The sequence below is a fragment of the Corylus avellana genome, chromosome 1, assembly GCF_965113065.1.
Source record: "Corylus avellana chromosome 1, dhCorAvel1.hap1.2, whole genome shotgun sequence".
NCBI classification, from domain to species: domain Eukaryota; kingdom Viridiplantae; phylum Streptophyta; class Magnoliopsida; order Fagales; family Betulaceae; genus Corylus; species Corylus avellana.
The window spans coordinates 35,417,141-35,430,892 of NC_142490.1; the positions used below are offsets into that span (position 1 = coordinate 35,417,141).

At 36.9% G+C, this 13,752-nt stretch overlaps 1 protein-coding gene and 1 pseudogene across 5 annotated transcripts; both read left to right on the top strand.

The window, feature by feature from the left end:
* The first annotated feature begins 1,760 nt into the window (after window positions 1–1,760).
* On the top strand, window positions 1,761–12,700 carry LOC132168562 (uncharacterized). Of its 5 annotated transcripts, none has more exons than XM_088512601.1 (10): window positions 1,761–3,186; window positions 4,507–4,535; window positions 5,755–5,821; window positions 6,032–6,089; window positions 6,276–6,368; window positions 7,106–7,220; window positions 7,298–7,340; window positions 10,179–10,337; window positions 10,547–10,624; window positions 12,506–12,700. In XM_088512601.1, the coding sequence occupies exons 1-9, from the start codon at window positions 2,245–2,247 to the stop codon at window positions 10,598–10,600; spliced, it is 1,560 nt and encodes a 519-aa protein (XP_088368727.1). In that variant the 5' UTR covers window positions 1,761–2,244; the 3' UTR covers window positions 10,601–10,624; window positions 12,506–12,700. The 5 variants fall into 5 exon arrangements, with proteins under 5 accessions (XP_088368727.1, XP_088368724.1, XP_059435545.2 ...); XM_088512598.1 differs by lacking the exon at window positions 12,506–12,700 and adding an exon at window positions 11,262–11,996; XM_059579562.2 differs by lacking the exons at window positions 10,547–10,624; window positions 12,506–12,700 and adding exons at window positions 7,442–7,487; window positions 7,625–7,695 and having other exon boundaries at window positions 7,298–7,345; window positions 10,179–10,309.
* Window positions 12,352–12,932, top strand: LOC148589749 (tryptophan synthase beta chain 1, chloroplastic pseudogene; annotated as a pseudogene).
* The last annotated feature ends 820 nt before the right edge of the window (window positions 12,933–13,752 follow it).

The following is a 13,752-nucleotide window of genomic DNA, read 5'->3' on the forward strand; positions in this document are numbered from 1 at the left end:
GATGTTTATTTTGTTAGACCAGTCGTTAGTCCGCTTTTGTAGAGCATTTATGTATATGCTTAGACATTGATATTTTGTATATGGCTCGTGTTGCATGTGACACTTTTGTATAACCATTATTTTGTCTGTTAAACTTTATTCTCATAGATGTATTTGTCGGCTCGAATGTGTTATGTATATTTAATGTTATTTATATTTCGCTGCAAAGATATGAACTCTGATAAATCATTGATTGCATGTAGCTCTGTGTGACATATTATATTGTCAATCAGGTTAATGCATGGGTTCATGGCATACTACGGTATCGCCATACCACTGTGACAATTCGCTTTATTGTGGGTTATTAGTTTTTTTTTAAAAAAATTTTACTCATGTTTTTATCAAGCGGGTCGTCATAGTTTCATTCATAAATGTACGCATTTATGCGATTTGTATACATTTATTTGTATGTTTCTTGAGAGATTTAGGTTTGGAGTGTTTTTACAGCAAAATGACGGAGCACAAAGCTGAAATTCTAAGTGATTATTCTGTTTGATGTGTTATTGTTAGGGATTCAATGAGAAAAAGAATGAAACTGAGTCTTTGTGAAATTTTATGATGACATTTTATTATTACAGTAATTTTAGACAAGTTAGTCATGAGTAATGAGAATTAGTATTTTCCAACATTTGGAAATGTGTTTTATTTTTGTGTTATAGGTTTAAGATGTGCATTATGCATATACATTTACATGCATCTTTACAATTGGTAACTTTTAATTTGTAACTTTTTGACTTGTTTTTTTTTTAAATTTTTTTATAAGTAATTGTTGTATATATCAAAACGTCAAAAAACACAACTCAAATACACAAGAAACATATAAATGGAGCGCAAAGAAGCACCCAACAAAGCCCTAAGCTCCCAAGAAGTACCCACAAGAGACCCAAGAAGAACCACCCAAGAACCCTAAAAAACAAGCACCCACAAGAAACACCCTACACAAAGGTTAACCGGCAGGACCCAACATCCCCACAAAATCACCCCACATCCCTACTCGAGCCATCACCCCTAGCGTCAAAATTAACGGAGCATTCCAAATTCTAGGGGTGTCAAAAATTATCGGGAAATCGGAACTGGAACCGGAAAATCAGGAAACCGGGAAACCGGGAAACCAGGGTCCCGGTTCTGGTTCCGGTTTGAAAATTTCAAAAACTGGGTTCCCCGGTTCCGGTACCGGTTTTTGGTACCCGGTTTTTACCGGGAATACCGGAACCGGGTTTCCATTTTATTTAATAATATTTATATATTAATATATATATTATATATATTAATATTTTTTACACTTAGGTTTAGGTTTAGGGTATTTTAAAAAATTAAAATTTTATTTCTAAGGCCCAAATAGGCAAAAACATTGATTTTTTTAGGATTTTTGGACTTTTTTAGGTTTATTTTTTAATTATTTGGAACAATCACAACAAAGCTCATTTAATTTAGACAAAGAAACTAATAGATTTTTTAAAAAATAGGTCAACTTATGAAAAAAAAATTGGCATATTTTAGGCCCAATACCTAAAATAAGCTCAAAAACCAATTTTTTTTAAAAATCAATTACCGGACCGAGTAAAACCAGAACCGGCCAGTAACCAGGACCCCGGTTAACCAGGGTCCCGGTTCCGGTTCCGGTTTCACAAAATTGAGAACCGGGGTACCCCGGTTCCGATTCCGATTTTGGCCAAAAAGAGAAACCGGACCGGATTGACACTCCCTACCAAATTCTTTGAGCTCCCTCTTACCCTCTCCGGGAGCGTAAAAATCTTGATCTCCCTCCTCATCGGTGGCCTCCCAACGACTTTCCTCATTCCATCGACGAGGCTTAATCGCAAACTTCGACACATTGCCCCTCACCCCCAGCAACACCTTATTCTTGAGCAGCTGTTTAGCGTCCTTACCACATCCGCAAACGACCGCCCAATGAACAAACCCGCCGACGAGGGAACCATAGGATCCACCGAATCTAGCCCTTTCTCCTTTGTTGCAATCAGCAGACGCAACTCACCTGCAAACCGCCGCCAACCTTGCCCATTCCGGCCTTCTGGGATCCATATGGCACCTTTTCGTCCACCCTCAACATAGATGCCCACCTGCAAGAACCTTCCTGCCTTGTTACTCCCCCGTGAACCATCAGCGCCTTCCCATCCTCCCGGTAAGCCTTGGTGAAATCCTCCTTCACCGGAGAAAGGTCTGCCAGCGTATTGAGAATCAAGGATGGGGCGTAATATATCCAATCATTCAGAATCTCCGGTTAGGGGTCGGGGGTCTCCTCATAGAAGGAGTCCGTCTAGGAGGAGCCCATCTCGAAGAGAGAGATCACCACCCACCCGTCAAAGGAGCTCGCATAAGGTTAGATCTCCAGAAAGAGAGAAACATTCTGTTCATGCTAAATCTCCAAGGCATGCGAGGTCGAGTTCTCCTGCTGCTCACTCACCTTCTCACAGGACAAAACGGTTGAGGAGAGCTCAAGCTGAAGGTGAAATAGAGAGAGAAACTGAGAGAGCTAGGTCGCCTTCTCCCGGGACAAAAAGGTTGGGGAGAGCTCAAGCTGAAGCTCAAAAAGAGAGAGAAACTGAGAGAGCTCGCTCGTCTTCTCCCCAAACAAAGCAGTTGAGGAGACTACAAACTGTAAGAGAGGTTGAGAGAGAGCATGAAAAGATTCACAGCAGGGGTAGTGACAGGGGGAGACATAGGGAAAGGGGTTCAGAGAGGGAAACTGTGGGTGAGATAAAAGAGAGAAAGCTGGGGAGGCATGATAATGAGGTTGACAGAGAAACTGAGAGAGAGCATGAAAAAAATCATGGAAAGGGGAGTGATAGGGGGGCACATAGGGAAAGGGATTTTGAGAGGGAAACTGGGGGCGAGAGAAAAGAGAGAAGGTCTGGGAAAGATGATACTAAGGTTGAGAGAGAAATTGAGAGAGAGCATGAAAATAATAATGGCCGAGGGAGTGATAGGGGGACACATAGGGAAAGGGGTTCTGATTGGGAAACTGGTGCTGAGAGAAAGGAGAGAAGGTCGGGTAGGGATGATGACGATAGGAAATCTTCTAGATCAAGGCATGAGCGGCCTACTTCTCCATCAGATCATCAGTGCAGGAGCAAACATAGATCTCTATCTCCTCAACCAGAAGCTAATACCAGAGCTCGTGACGAGGTGTCTGGTGATATCCACTCCTTCAAATGCTTTTCTTTGTCATAAATGTGATTCAAATGAAAATGAGTTGAAACTGGAAAGATCAGATTAGAGTTTCCGTATCTAGGATTAGCCTCAATAGTCATCAAACTGAAGATAATGACTTACGCTTCATGAATAAGAAGCAGTAGACATTTGTGAAGAAACTGATGATGGTTTCAGTTGAAAAGTGAGTGAATGTGGTTAGAATGCCTGACTGCTGGAGAAGAAAGCTAATGACATTTTAATGTGAGAAAAGGTATTTTACAAGAAAACAGAAAAGAAAAGAAAAAAGTGAAAAATATAATAACCTGAGAGTGGATGTTGGAGCCCATTCCCTGTCCTAATTAAGCGCCTTTGGGGTCATTATCTCTAGTGCTATTACTATCATTCCATTGATGTTAACATTTTATTCTAGTTACTCAATTTGTGATTTTGCTTATCTAAATTGATGTTGGACATGCATTTCTACAATAGCAACAAATTTTTAAGAATTTTAAGTCTTAAGAAAATAGCACACTTTCATCTATATTTTATTCAACTTTTCAGAGTGAGGACTAAGGAGGAGACTTGATCGTAGGTTTGACACCATTTTTTAGGAAAATCAAGGAGAAATTATTAGAACTGATTTAATTTTGCAAAAACCGGTTAATATGCTGGTACGAAGGGTTGCTTGCATTTAAAGCGAGGGAATCACAAAAATTAAGGGGAAGAGAATCTTGTTCAAGGTGGTGAAAAGAAGGAACTTTTTTCTCCAATTCACTCCTAAATATCACTTGATAGAGCTGCATTTTGAACTTTGAACCTTTTACCCACAAGTTAGAAATTGCGCTGGATTTTTAAGGCTTTGCTTAGTTGAGTTAAGAAGTGCTTTTGTTGTCCATTTGTATGGCAGCTATTGGCATAGGATTAACTAGTGCTGTACTCTTGCACCAACTGCTACAAGATATAAGAAATTAGTGTTCTAAGGTTGATATATGATGTGATTGTTTCCCCCTAATAAGATATTGTATGAAGAGAAAAGAATTGGATTAGAGTCATGCAGAGGGTGAGACATCCATCAGTTCTTGAAGGATTTAATTTTAGCTGACTTCTCAGTTGTGAATTTAATTTTTTTGTTTAGCATGCATTTCCCGCTATGTTGATAACTCAAAACAAAATTTAATTATCAAATTACTTTGGAAATTGGGATTCTTGTTTTCTGGACATATGTTCACGGATGCATTTTAGTCGTTATTGTTTCTCCTTGCATTGATGCTTATTAAAAGTGCCTGACTGTGTTCAATTGTCAAATCTTTTCAGGTGACAAATTTAAGAGGAGCTGAAGGGTGGTAAGCTGCTGATGACTTCAAAACTTAAGATTAAATGAGGAATTTATTAAGATATCTCTAGTTATGTGCGAAGCATGGGTCTCGGGTTTCTTGACAATGGTGGGTACACTAAGTGGCCCTGCCTTGGAGGGCTTCCCGGTCATAAAAAAAAAAACATATCCCTAGTTATATAGAATTTACTTTTCTCAAGTGAGAATAGAAAAATAAAAAAACAGAGTCAGTCATGTTACATAAACTAGCTATGCATTTTGGTATTTTAGCCATATTGTAATATATAAGGTGGATGTTGAGCAGTGAAAGTTCAGTTTAAGAAATATGTTATTACCAAGGACCCCTCTGGTTGGGTGCGGCTTTTTTGGGATTGCTTCTGATTTTAAATCGCAGAAGCTACCATGCAGCCGTTTGGTGGTAGACTTTTGTTGCGGTTTTGCAAAAAATTAGGTGGCTTTTAAGAAGCAGCTGAATGATAGCTTTCAAAGCTAGCTTCTCATATTCTGAAAAGCTGCAGCCCTACCAATCTGGCCCCAATTTGTCGAGTAAGCTTTAATCAGTTTATGTTGTGATGGAATTGGTGAAATTTGCAGTGGAATACTGGCTTCTTCTCCCTCTACTTAGATTCGTTAATTGACACTTATTAAATGCACAAGAAATGAAGAAGAATTATGGACAATGATCCTCCTTTCTATGTGAACTTTTCAGTTTGTGTGATGCAAAACTGTTACATCCTTGGTTCTGGATTTCAGACGCTTCTTTTCCCCTGCCAACAGGGGACAAGCCTCATGTACATGCAAAATTAGTTGATAAACAATAAAATTTAAATAAAAACCATTACCAACAGGAGGAATTAGATTTCACAAGAATTTTGAAGAATTTGGCTTGAAAGGAAAATAAATTGTGAAGGATATCTTAATAACAACTTTATTGGTGTAACAGAAAAAAAAAAAAAAAAAAAAAAGGAAAAGGAAAAGAAAATAAAAGTTGTAACCTTCAGCTCTGAAGTCCAAGGATCTGAGTTTGCTCCAGTTACAAGAAAAATGCATTTTGAATTTGGACCTGCTGTGGTAATTAAATTGAATGTATGTTAGTTAATATACTTTACTTTGTTTAACTTTTTCTTTTTCTCTTTCATTATTTTCTCTCTCAAGATTGAGAATGCAGTGCTATTATTGAGATCAGTCTTGATGTAGATTTTGATTGGGGGTTGCTGCTGCTTGGGCAGGAATAATGAGGATGATTCAATAGCTAAGATGAAGGCTGCTGAGGAGGCTCTGGAAGCAAAGGAAACGGTAATGCTTAGCTTGGTATTTGTGTTTTTTGATTATTCAAAGATCATGGTTTTTTTATTGGTTATCTGCACCAACATATTGAAGTTGTGTGGCAAAAAAGGCCTTGTTTATTCCCTTAAAGCTTGAGCTTTATTATCATGGTGCAAGTTTTGTTGTTTTGAATGGGTAAAGAATATGCATCCTATTTAATCACTGTTACCTTCATTGCAGCAAAAACCATCATTTGAGCTCTCTGGAAAGCTTGCTGCAGAAACCAATAGAGTCAGAGGTGATATTTCTATTTCCTTGATTTCAATATGTTGTTCCCGTTCCTTTGTTTGTTTGGTAGTGTAGTTCCTTTGTTTGTTTGGTAGTGTAGGACTGTCTGATTCATTGTTCAAGGGGATGTAAATTTTGTTTTTCTGTCGAATTTTGAATTTTTCATTCCTTTGCTAAGTGGGTGTTACTTTGTCAGGTATAACACTGCTGTTCACTGAACCCCCAGATGCTCGAAAACCTGAGATAAGATGGCGGCTTTATGTTTTCAAGGGTGGTGAAGTGCTAAATGGCAAGTCTTAATGTCTTATAGAGCTTATATGTGAAAGTCATCTCTCCTCTTTCTTGCTTCCCTTTCTTGGACCATACATGTCTCATATTTGTGTGTTGCAAATAAAAATGCATGTCATCTTGTTGGCTGGCTGGTTTCTCAGCTTATTCCCTTAAACTGTGCTTGGCTGTTTGAGGGGCAGGGGAAGTGAAAGGATGATTTTCTTCCTTTGATATGTTTTGATGAAGGGAAGAAAGGAATGGAGAAAAAAGATTGACTAGTATTTCTATTTCTATTTTCTTACTTTAGTGAACATCTACTTTCAACTCTCCTTTTGTCATTTTTACATATGGAAAGCACTCTCGTGTATTTTATACCACTAACTTCAGCTTAAAAATGGGTTTAAACTTTCATTGAGTCTGTCTTAGTTATTTCCTGGCTTGATGGCAATTTCTTATCCTCAAGAAGTTAGTTCAATTGACTAATTGACTGGTACTTCTAGTTATGCTCCCCTAAAACCTTTTTCTATTTTCTATTCAATGACAAGTTTGTGCTTGGTGATGTTCCACACCATGCAAGCTTGTGTTTCCATCTGGATTTTTTCTTGTTGTGTGTGTACTAAGCCCCGTACTAGCTAATGCTAGCTGCCCCTTTTCATTCCTCTTGCATTATTAATTTGTGTTTGTGGGAAAACAGTAGTGATGATCAATAGTTCCTTGCACTATATATGTGTTTTAAAAAGTACATATTATCAACAGAGCCCCTTTATATACACCGTCAAAGTTGTTATCTTTTTGGGAGGGAAAGAAGGGTGGCAGACATTCCAACGGACCACCCATCCTGCAGCAAGCAACATGCTGTCATTCAATTCCGGTAAATCTTTGTTTAGTAGTTTCATTTTGTCATTGATGTTCTTGAACATTGTTTAATTTTTTTCCATACGATGTTAGACAAGTAGAGAAGGAGGAAGGTGATGGTACATTAACAAAGAAAGTAAGGTAAGACAATGAATTTGCGATTACTTTTACAAAGTGGGGGGAGAATATTGATATCTTCAATTTGATATCTAAGATCTTTTGTTTGCACCTTGGTAGGCCTTACGTAATGGACCTTGGAAGCACAAATAAAACTTATATTAATGTAAGTTGCTCATATTGATATCTTGTTTTCATTTTTTGTTTATTAATTTGTTCATTTTATAAATAGTGTCAACAAATTAAAATTTGCATTTTTTTTTTTTTAGCAATTTTGTCTAACTCGTTCTTTGGTGTTTGCAGGATAATGCCATTGAGCCTGAACGTTATTATGAACTTTTTGAAAAAGACACTATTAGGTTTGGTAATAGTAGGTAGGCCACTAATTTTTTTTTTTTTTGATAAGTAAGTAGGCCACTAATTAGTATGCTACTATGCTTTCAAATGTTAGATCAGATTAGTGCTTTATTAAATTTTATAACTAAAATTGCAATTGAATGTGAAAGTTTGTTTTACTATGTTAGTAATAGTTAGTGATTCAAATTTTTCTAAATGAGATATTTTGTTAGACATGCAATATGTTTTTGCCCCCTTTCTAAGATGCGCCAAATAAAGCATTATTGATTTGTTTCATGGTATCTATGACACCTGACATGTCAAATTTATGATCTATAAAGATTTCTTTTGCTCTGGTTGAAGGAAAACAATGTTGATATTCTTTCCAATTTAGTACTGGGAACCAATTATTGTCTTCTAAGAATATACAAGGTGGAAGAGGTAACACATGCTTCTAGATGTCATGTTGGTTTTTGAAATATTTTGTTGACACCTAAACTAAATATGGGTTATTGAGGATCTTATACTCAACTATCCAAAGACTTTTAAACAATATCAAGTTATCTATTGAAGCTTTAACCCAAAGGAGGATAGCAAATGCCTCCAAATTTTGGCAGTGGGTTTGCAGTTTCTATGTTTTACTTTAGATTATCAAGTTACTATAAGCTAGCAAAACTTGTTTAGGTTTGCATTTGAGTTTTCGTGACAGTAGTTGGGTGGGTGTAATTATTTAAAATTTCAATGTATGGTAATAAAAGGGGAAAAAATGGGGAAGAGATATTGAAATTGAGACACCCAATTGAGTTGAAACCAAAAGCATGTAGTAATGCTCAAGTGGTGAAATAATGTCTGCCATTTACATGCAGTGCATTCTCTCTTATGCTCACACATTAAAGTTGTGTTTCTCGCAAGTAAAGAAATGGAGACTTTAACTTAAATCATCATTTGTCAACTCCTAGATGTATGAGTGTATCTGAGTCACATTATTTCATCGCTTGAGTTAATGTATATGTAGCAAACTTGTTAAAATGGTTAAAACTCATAGCACGCAAGCTTTGTTTGCTTGGGTCTTGGGATTGATGAGTTTCACTTTTCATTTAGTTGTTATTGACTAGGACTAGATTTAGTGAACTCACTCCTGATCTCCTTCACCTACAACTTTTATGGGTGTGATTATCTTGGAGGATGAGTTTTGTCAAATTGTGTGCAACAGAGGAATAAGGATATTTGGAAAAAGCTAAATATATATTGGACATTGTTGCCTAAGAAAAGTTGAATTTCTTATTTGTATCTATGGGTTCTATGTTTCCTTGGAAGAGTATTTAGAGAGTTAAGGCTTCTTTGAGAATGCCGTTTTTTGTGTGATTGGCGGAATTAGGGAAAATATTGACATTTGATAACTTGAGGGAGCGGAACATCATTATGATGGATTGGTGTTGTATGTGAAAGAAGAGTGGGGAGTCTATCAATCACCTTTTTCTTCATTGTAAAATAGCAAGAGATTTATGGTACTTGCTATTTAATATCTTTGTTGTGGATTGGGTTCTACCTAAAAGGGTGAGAGAGTTGTTGATGAGTTAGGGAGGCCAAGTGGGGCGTGGTAACATTTTTGAAGTTTGGTGGTTGGCTTTTTTATGTTTAATGTAGTATATTTGGAGAGAAAAGGAATGCACAAAGCTTTGGAGATAGAGAGACTTCGGTGGCAGAGCTGAAAATGATTATATTCAACTTCCTTTACACAGGGATGGTAGCATATAATAGTTTGCTTTTTACTTTTTTTATTTTTAAAATTTTTTTATTTATAGTTTTTTCAGACTTTTTGAACCTTTATTCTTCTTTTTCTACTGAACAGAGGATACTACATGTGTATTAGGGTTCGGCCTCTATGCACTTTTCAATGAGATTATAAAAAATAAATAAAAAAATCTTATTGCCATAGGATACCATGGAGATTTGTGATGTTAATTCTAAGCTTCCATTTGTTGCATAGAAAAATGTACCTATTGCCTTTATAAGAGATAAGGATTGCAATTCTTATAGTTCTGTAAAAGGAGTTCTTGCTGAGATCACCACAAAGCAGGTTTTTCTTGCAATAAGGTGCATCTTGTTTCAACTATTCCTCCTTCTCTGGAACTAGTTTTTTGCTTCTGCATTATCGAGTGTTTTTGGGACAGGTTCAGTCCTATTTTCTGGTTCAAAACTTTTAACTTTTTGATACAGAAGTTACAAGAATGATCGGTATCTGAATATGTAAAGACAGGATAAAAGTTTTGAGCTTCGTGGTGAATAAGTTTCAGCATTTCTGCCTAATATTCCTGTGTGTTGCATGATCTTACTGTGTATCTCATGCTTATTCAAATAAGAATTCTTCCTTAAACATGGGGTTTCCTACTTATTTGTGGCTATGAAAATTGATTTACTCATTGCTTGTCTTGTGAAGCATGCATTGCACTATTTCAGATCTTCTTTCGACAGTTCAGATGCATCATTTTAATTCGTTTCTATATATTGCTTTTTGTAGCCGAGAGTATGTACTACTGCACGAGAACTCCGCCACTTGATGGGCAGAAGTTGGCTCCTCCAATGTGCCGCCTCCTCCTTTCAGCGTGTGGAACATGTTGATTCTTTGACGGATGGGAACTATTTGCAGCCGATTTGTGCTGTATTTTCTGTAGATGCGGTTGAGTTTGACTATCTTTTTGCCGGTGTTGCTGAAAGAAAGTTTGAATGTCTTAACTCATACTTCTTTATATAAACAATGACCTCAATTTCTTTGGCATCTGGATTCAAATATCTCTAGCTTTTATTCCTGATTGTGTCATGAGAAGACATTATCACTATCATTTCACAAATGGTCTAATATTAGATTTTACAAATGGTGTATGTTAGGGTTGGGCAACTTCACCGCGTGCCGCATACCGACTGTGTGCCGACCGAAATTGACCGTAACCGACTAGATGACGGATGGTAGGTGGAACGGATTTTTCTATTCCGACATTGTTGGTTCGGTAGGCAAAAGGGATTTTGGGAAAGTCGGTTTTTGACCGACACTAACTCGGCTTCTACTGCCTTTCAAAACGGTGTCGTTTTGAATATTAGTTAATATTCAGTATATTTCCTTGACAAAAATAGACATAGATGCTTGTCTAGCTCAGTTGGTTGAGCGCAAGGCTCTTTGCCTTGTGGTTGTGGGTTCGAGCCCCATGCTAGGCGCTTATGTTTATATTTTTATTTATAATCAAAACGACATTGTTTTGAGCCCTATATATATATATCAAACGAAGCTCTCTCTCATTTCCCCTAACCCTAGCCAGCTGCCACTCTCATCTTTGCCTCTCTCTCACTCTCAATCTCTCATCACATCTCTGCCTCTCTCACTCTCACTCATGACTCCACCTCTGTGTTTTTTTTTTATCTGATTTTGATTTTATTTTCTTGCTGTTTTGTTGCCGAGAAAGTGGAGAAAAAGAAGTATTTTTTTGCTAAGCATGTTTTAGATAGTGATTTGCTTCTAGTGGTGTTTGGTTGTTTGGTTAGATAGGTTTTTTTTTTTTAGATGGGCATTTTCTGATTTTGAATTCTTTTTCTTCTTGTTTGGTTGCAGAGAAAGTGGAGGAAAAATATTTTTCTTGCTATTTGGTGATTTTCTTATCGAGCCCATCATTGATTGTGGCCCAGCCCAAACCAATTTATATCGACCGACACAGTAACTGACTTGTCGGTGTCGGAAATACATGTTTGTTGGTAAAGTTGGTGAATTTACCGACTTTGGTGCGGTTGAGGTTTTTATTTTATGCCGACCACAGCCAACACCGACCGATGCCCAGCCTTAGTGTATGTATTGTCATGTCATTTAAAATTTGGACAGAAATTGTTTCCAAATTGTGTTAGATGAATTTTTTCCAACTTGGTCAATAAACTTGGCATGTGTCCATAGTAGAACAATTGGAAAAACGTGTTTTTTTACCTGATTAAGAAACATATGACAAATTTATAAACTGATTTTGAAGAATATTTTTCAACCAAATTTAGAATTATTATTATTATTATTTTTTAAAGTTAATTAACTTGATATGTAATTTACAAACTGATGTGGGGATAAATAGAAATATGCATCATCACAAGAAAAGAAGATTAGTCCTTACATCCGGCCGTTCATCATGAAGAAGATTAGGTAATCTATATCAGGACAAGACAAGAATTTTTTTTTTTTTTACAAGACAAGATATTAACTATTAAGCACGTGGAATCATGCATAAATCTAAGTGGGCAAGATGGAGACATAAAACACCCATCCTTCCCACTTGTCAAGTGTTAAAACTATCTGGCAAGTCAAGTGGAAACAGATGAGAGATCTTTCAGAATCCAAAAAAAAAAAAAAGTAAAAAAAGAAAAAGAAAAGGAAATTGGCAAAAAGCGAACCGCAAACACAAAATCACATTCAACCCAACGAATTGGTTTATTTGTTGTGCTTGGTTCGGTGGAAAGTTTTGGGAGGATTTTCTTGATTGTGGTAGAAAAGTATGAGTTTCAAAACCAAATGCGGAATTGATGTTCTGTGTGCTAAAGGCTTATTTATAGCTTTACTTGAATTTTCCTTCATTTTCTCGGTTACCGTTTACGGAGAATGGTTATATTGGCTGAGGCTACATTTCCATGAGATTTTCGTGTTGTTGTGATGTGTTATGGAAGTAATGGCTTGGGATAAGAGTAATGAGGCGCTGATACTGAACTATAACTTCTCAAATAAAAGCAATTTTGTTGACGATGATAGTGTGTTACAAAGAGAACTAAGTTTGTGTATTGAAATCAAAATGACCCATAATTTTGTTCTTCGAGCGTGTGTAGGTGTGTGTGGGTTTGTGTATATGTATCGAAGTTATTGATTACGAGCTGAAATTTTCTGATATAGCTGAAAGAACTGAATGGGATCTTGAAAGACTATGTTGGAAGGGAGATTCCTCTGTATTTTGCGGAGCGGCTAACTGAACATTATAAGTGTCCTAATGGTGAAGGGCCACACATTTATCTTAAGAGAGAGGATCTGAACCATTCTGGGGCTCACAAAATCAATAATGCTGTTGGCCAAGCTTTGCTCCCCAAGCGATTGGGGAAAAAACCGATGATTGCTGGAACCGGAGCTGGTCAGCATGGAGTTTCGACAGCCACAGTTTGTGCTCGATCGGTATGGTTTGCAGTGTGTCATCTACATCGGTGCACAAGATATAGAGAGGCAATCACTCACTGTATTCAGAATGCGGGTTCTTCGTGCTGAGGTTTGTTTGTCATAGTTTTTATCCTTCAGCTCTGCGTGATGTTGCCTAATTTATGCATAGACCACTCCAGTGTGTCATTTAAGCTCTCTAGGGAAAACATCATCTGCAAATAACCCTGAATTAGTTGTTGATATGACCATTCATCTTAGAATGGTCTCTTATTGGTTTTATAGGCTTTTGTTGGGTCTCTCTTTGGAATGCTTTTTATCTGGGCAGCCTTATCCATAGTGGTTTGTTTAATTGGCTCTTGATTTGTGAAGGAATGTTAATCCGTTTCCATCTCTGAATCAAACTTTTTATTATGAGTGAAGCAGGGACAAACAGTTAAAATATACTTGTGTCTCTTCTCATAAGCAGACACTGCGAAGTAAGATTGATGCCTAGATTGACAAATTCCTGCTGCATGGAAGCACCAGTCTACGCTAGTTTTAGTTTCTTTTTTCCTTTCTTTGGATTTAGGCATTTAAGCTTTTAGTTCACCCCATGTATATTTCACTTAAAAAAACTAAGGCTTGCCATATGCTAACAATTAGCAATCTCTTAATTTTGTATGTACACATCTTTTCGTAGCTTATGTTTCCCAATTGGACGATACGATTTATTATTTGGGTCAAAATTAATTTCCTTGCTTCATTTTAAAATGCCACCATTAAATCATTTTTAGTTTCTTGGGATGGAAAGACTGCCTGATGTATTAGTACTTGTAGTATTTACCATAAAAGGATTAAATGGATTTTTGTGGTGCATTTATCCTTCTTTGTTATATACAAAACTGCTCTTACAAAATTTAAATTATGAACCAGGTTAGAGGGACTGGGT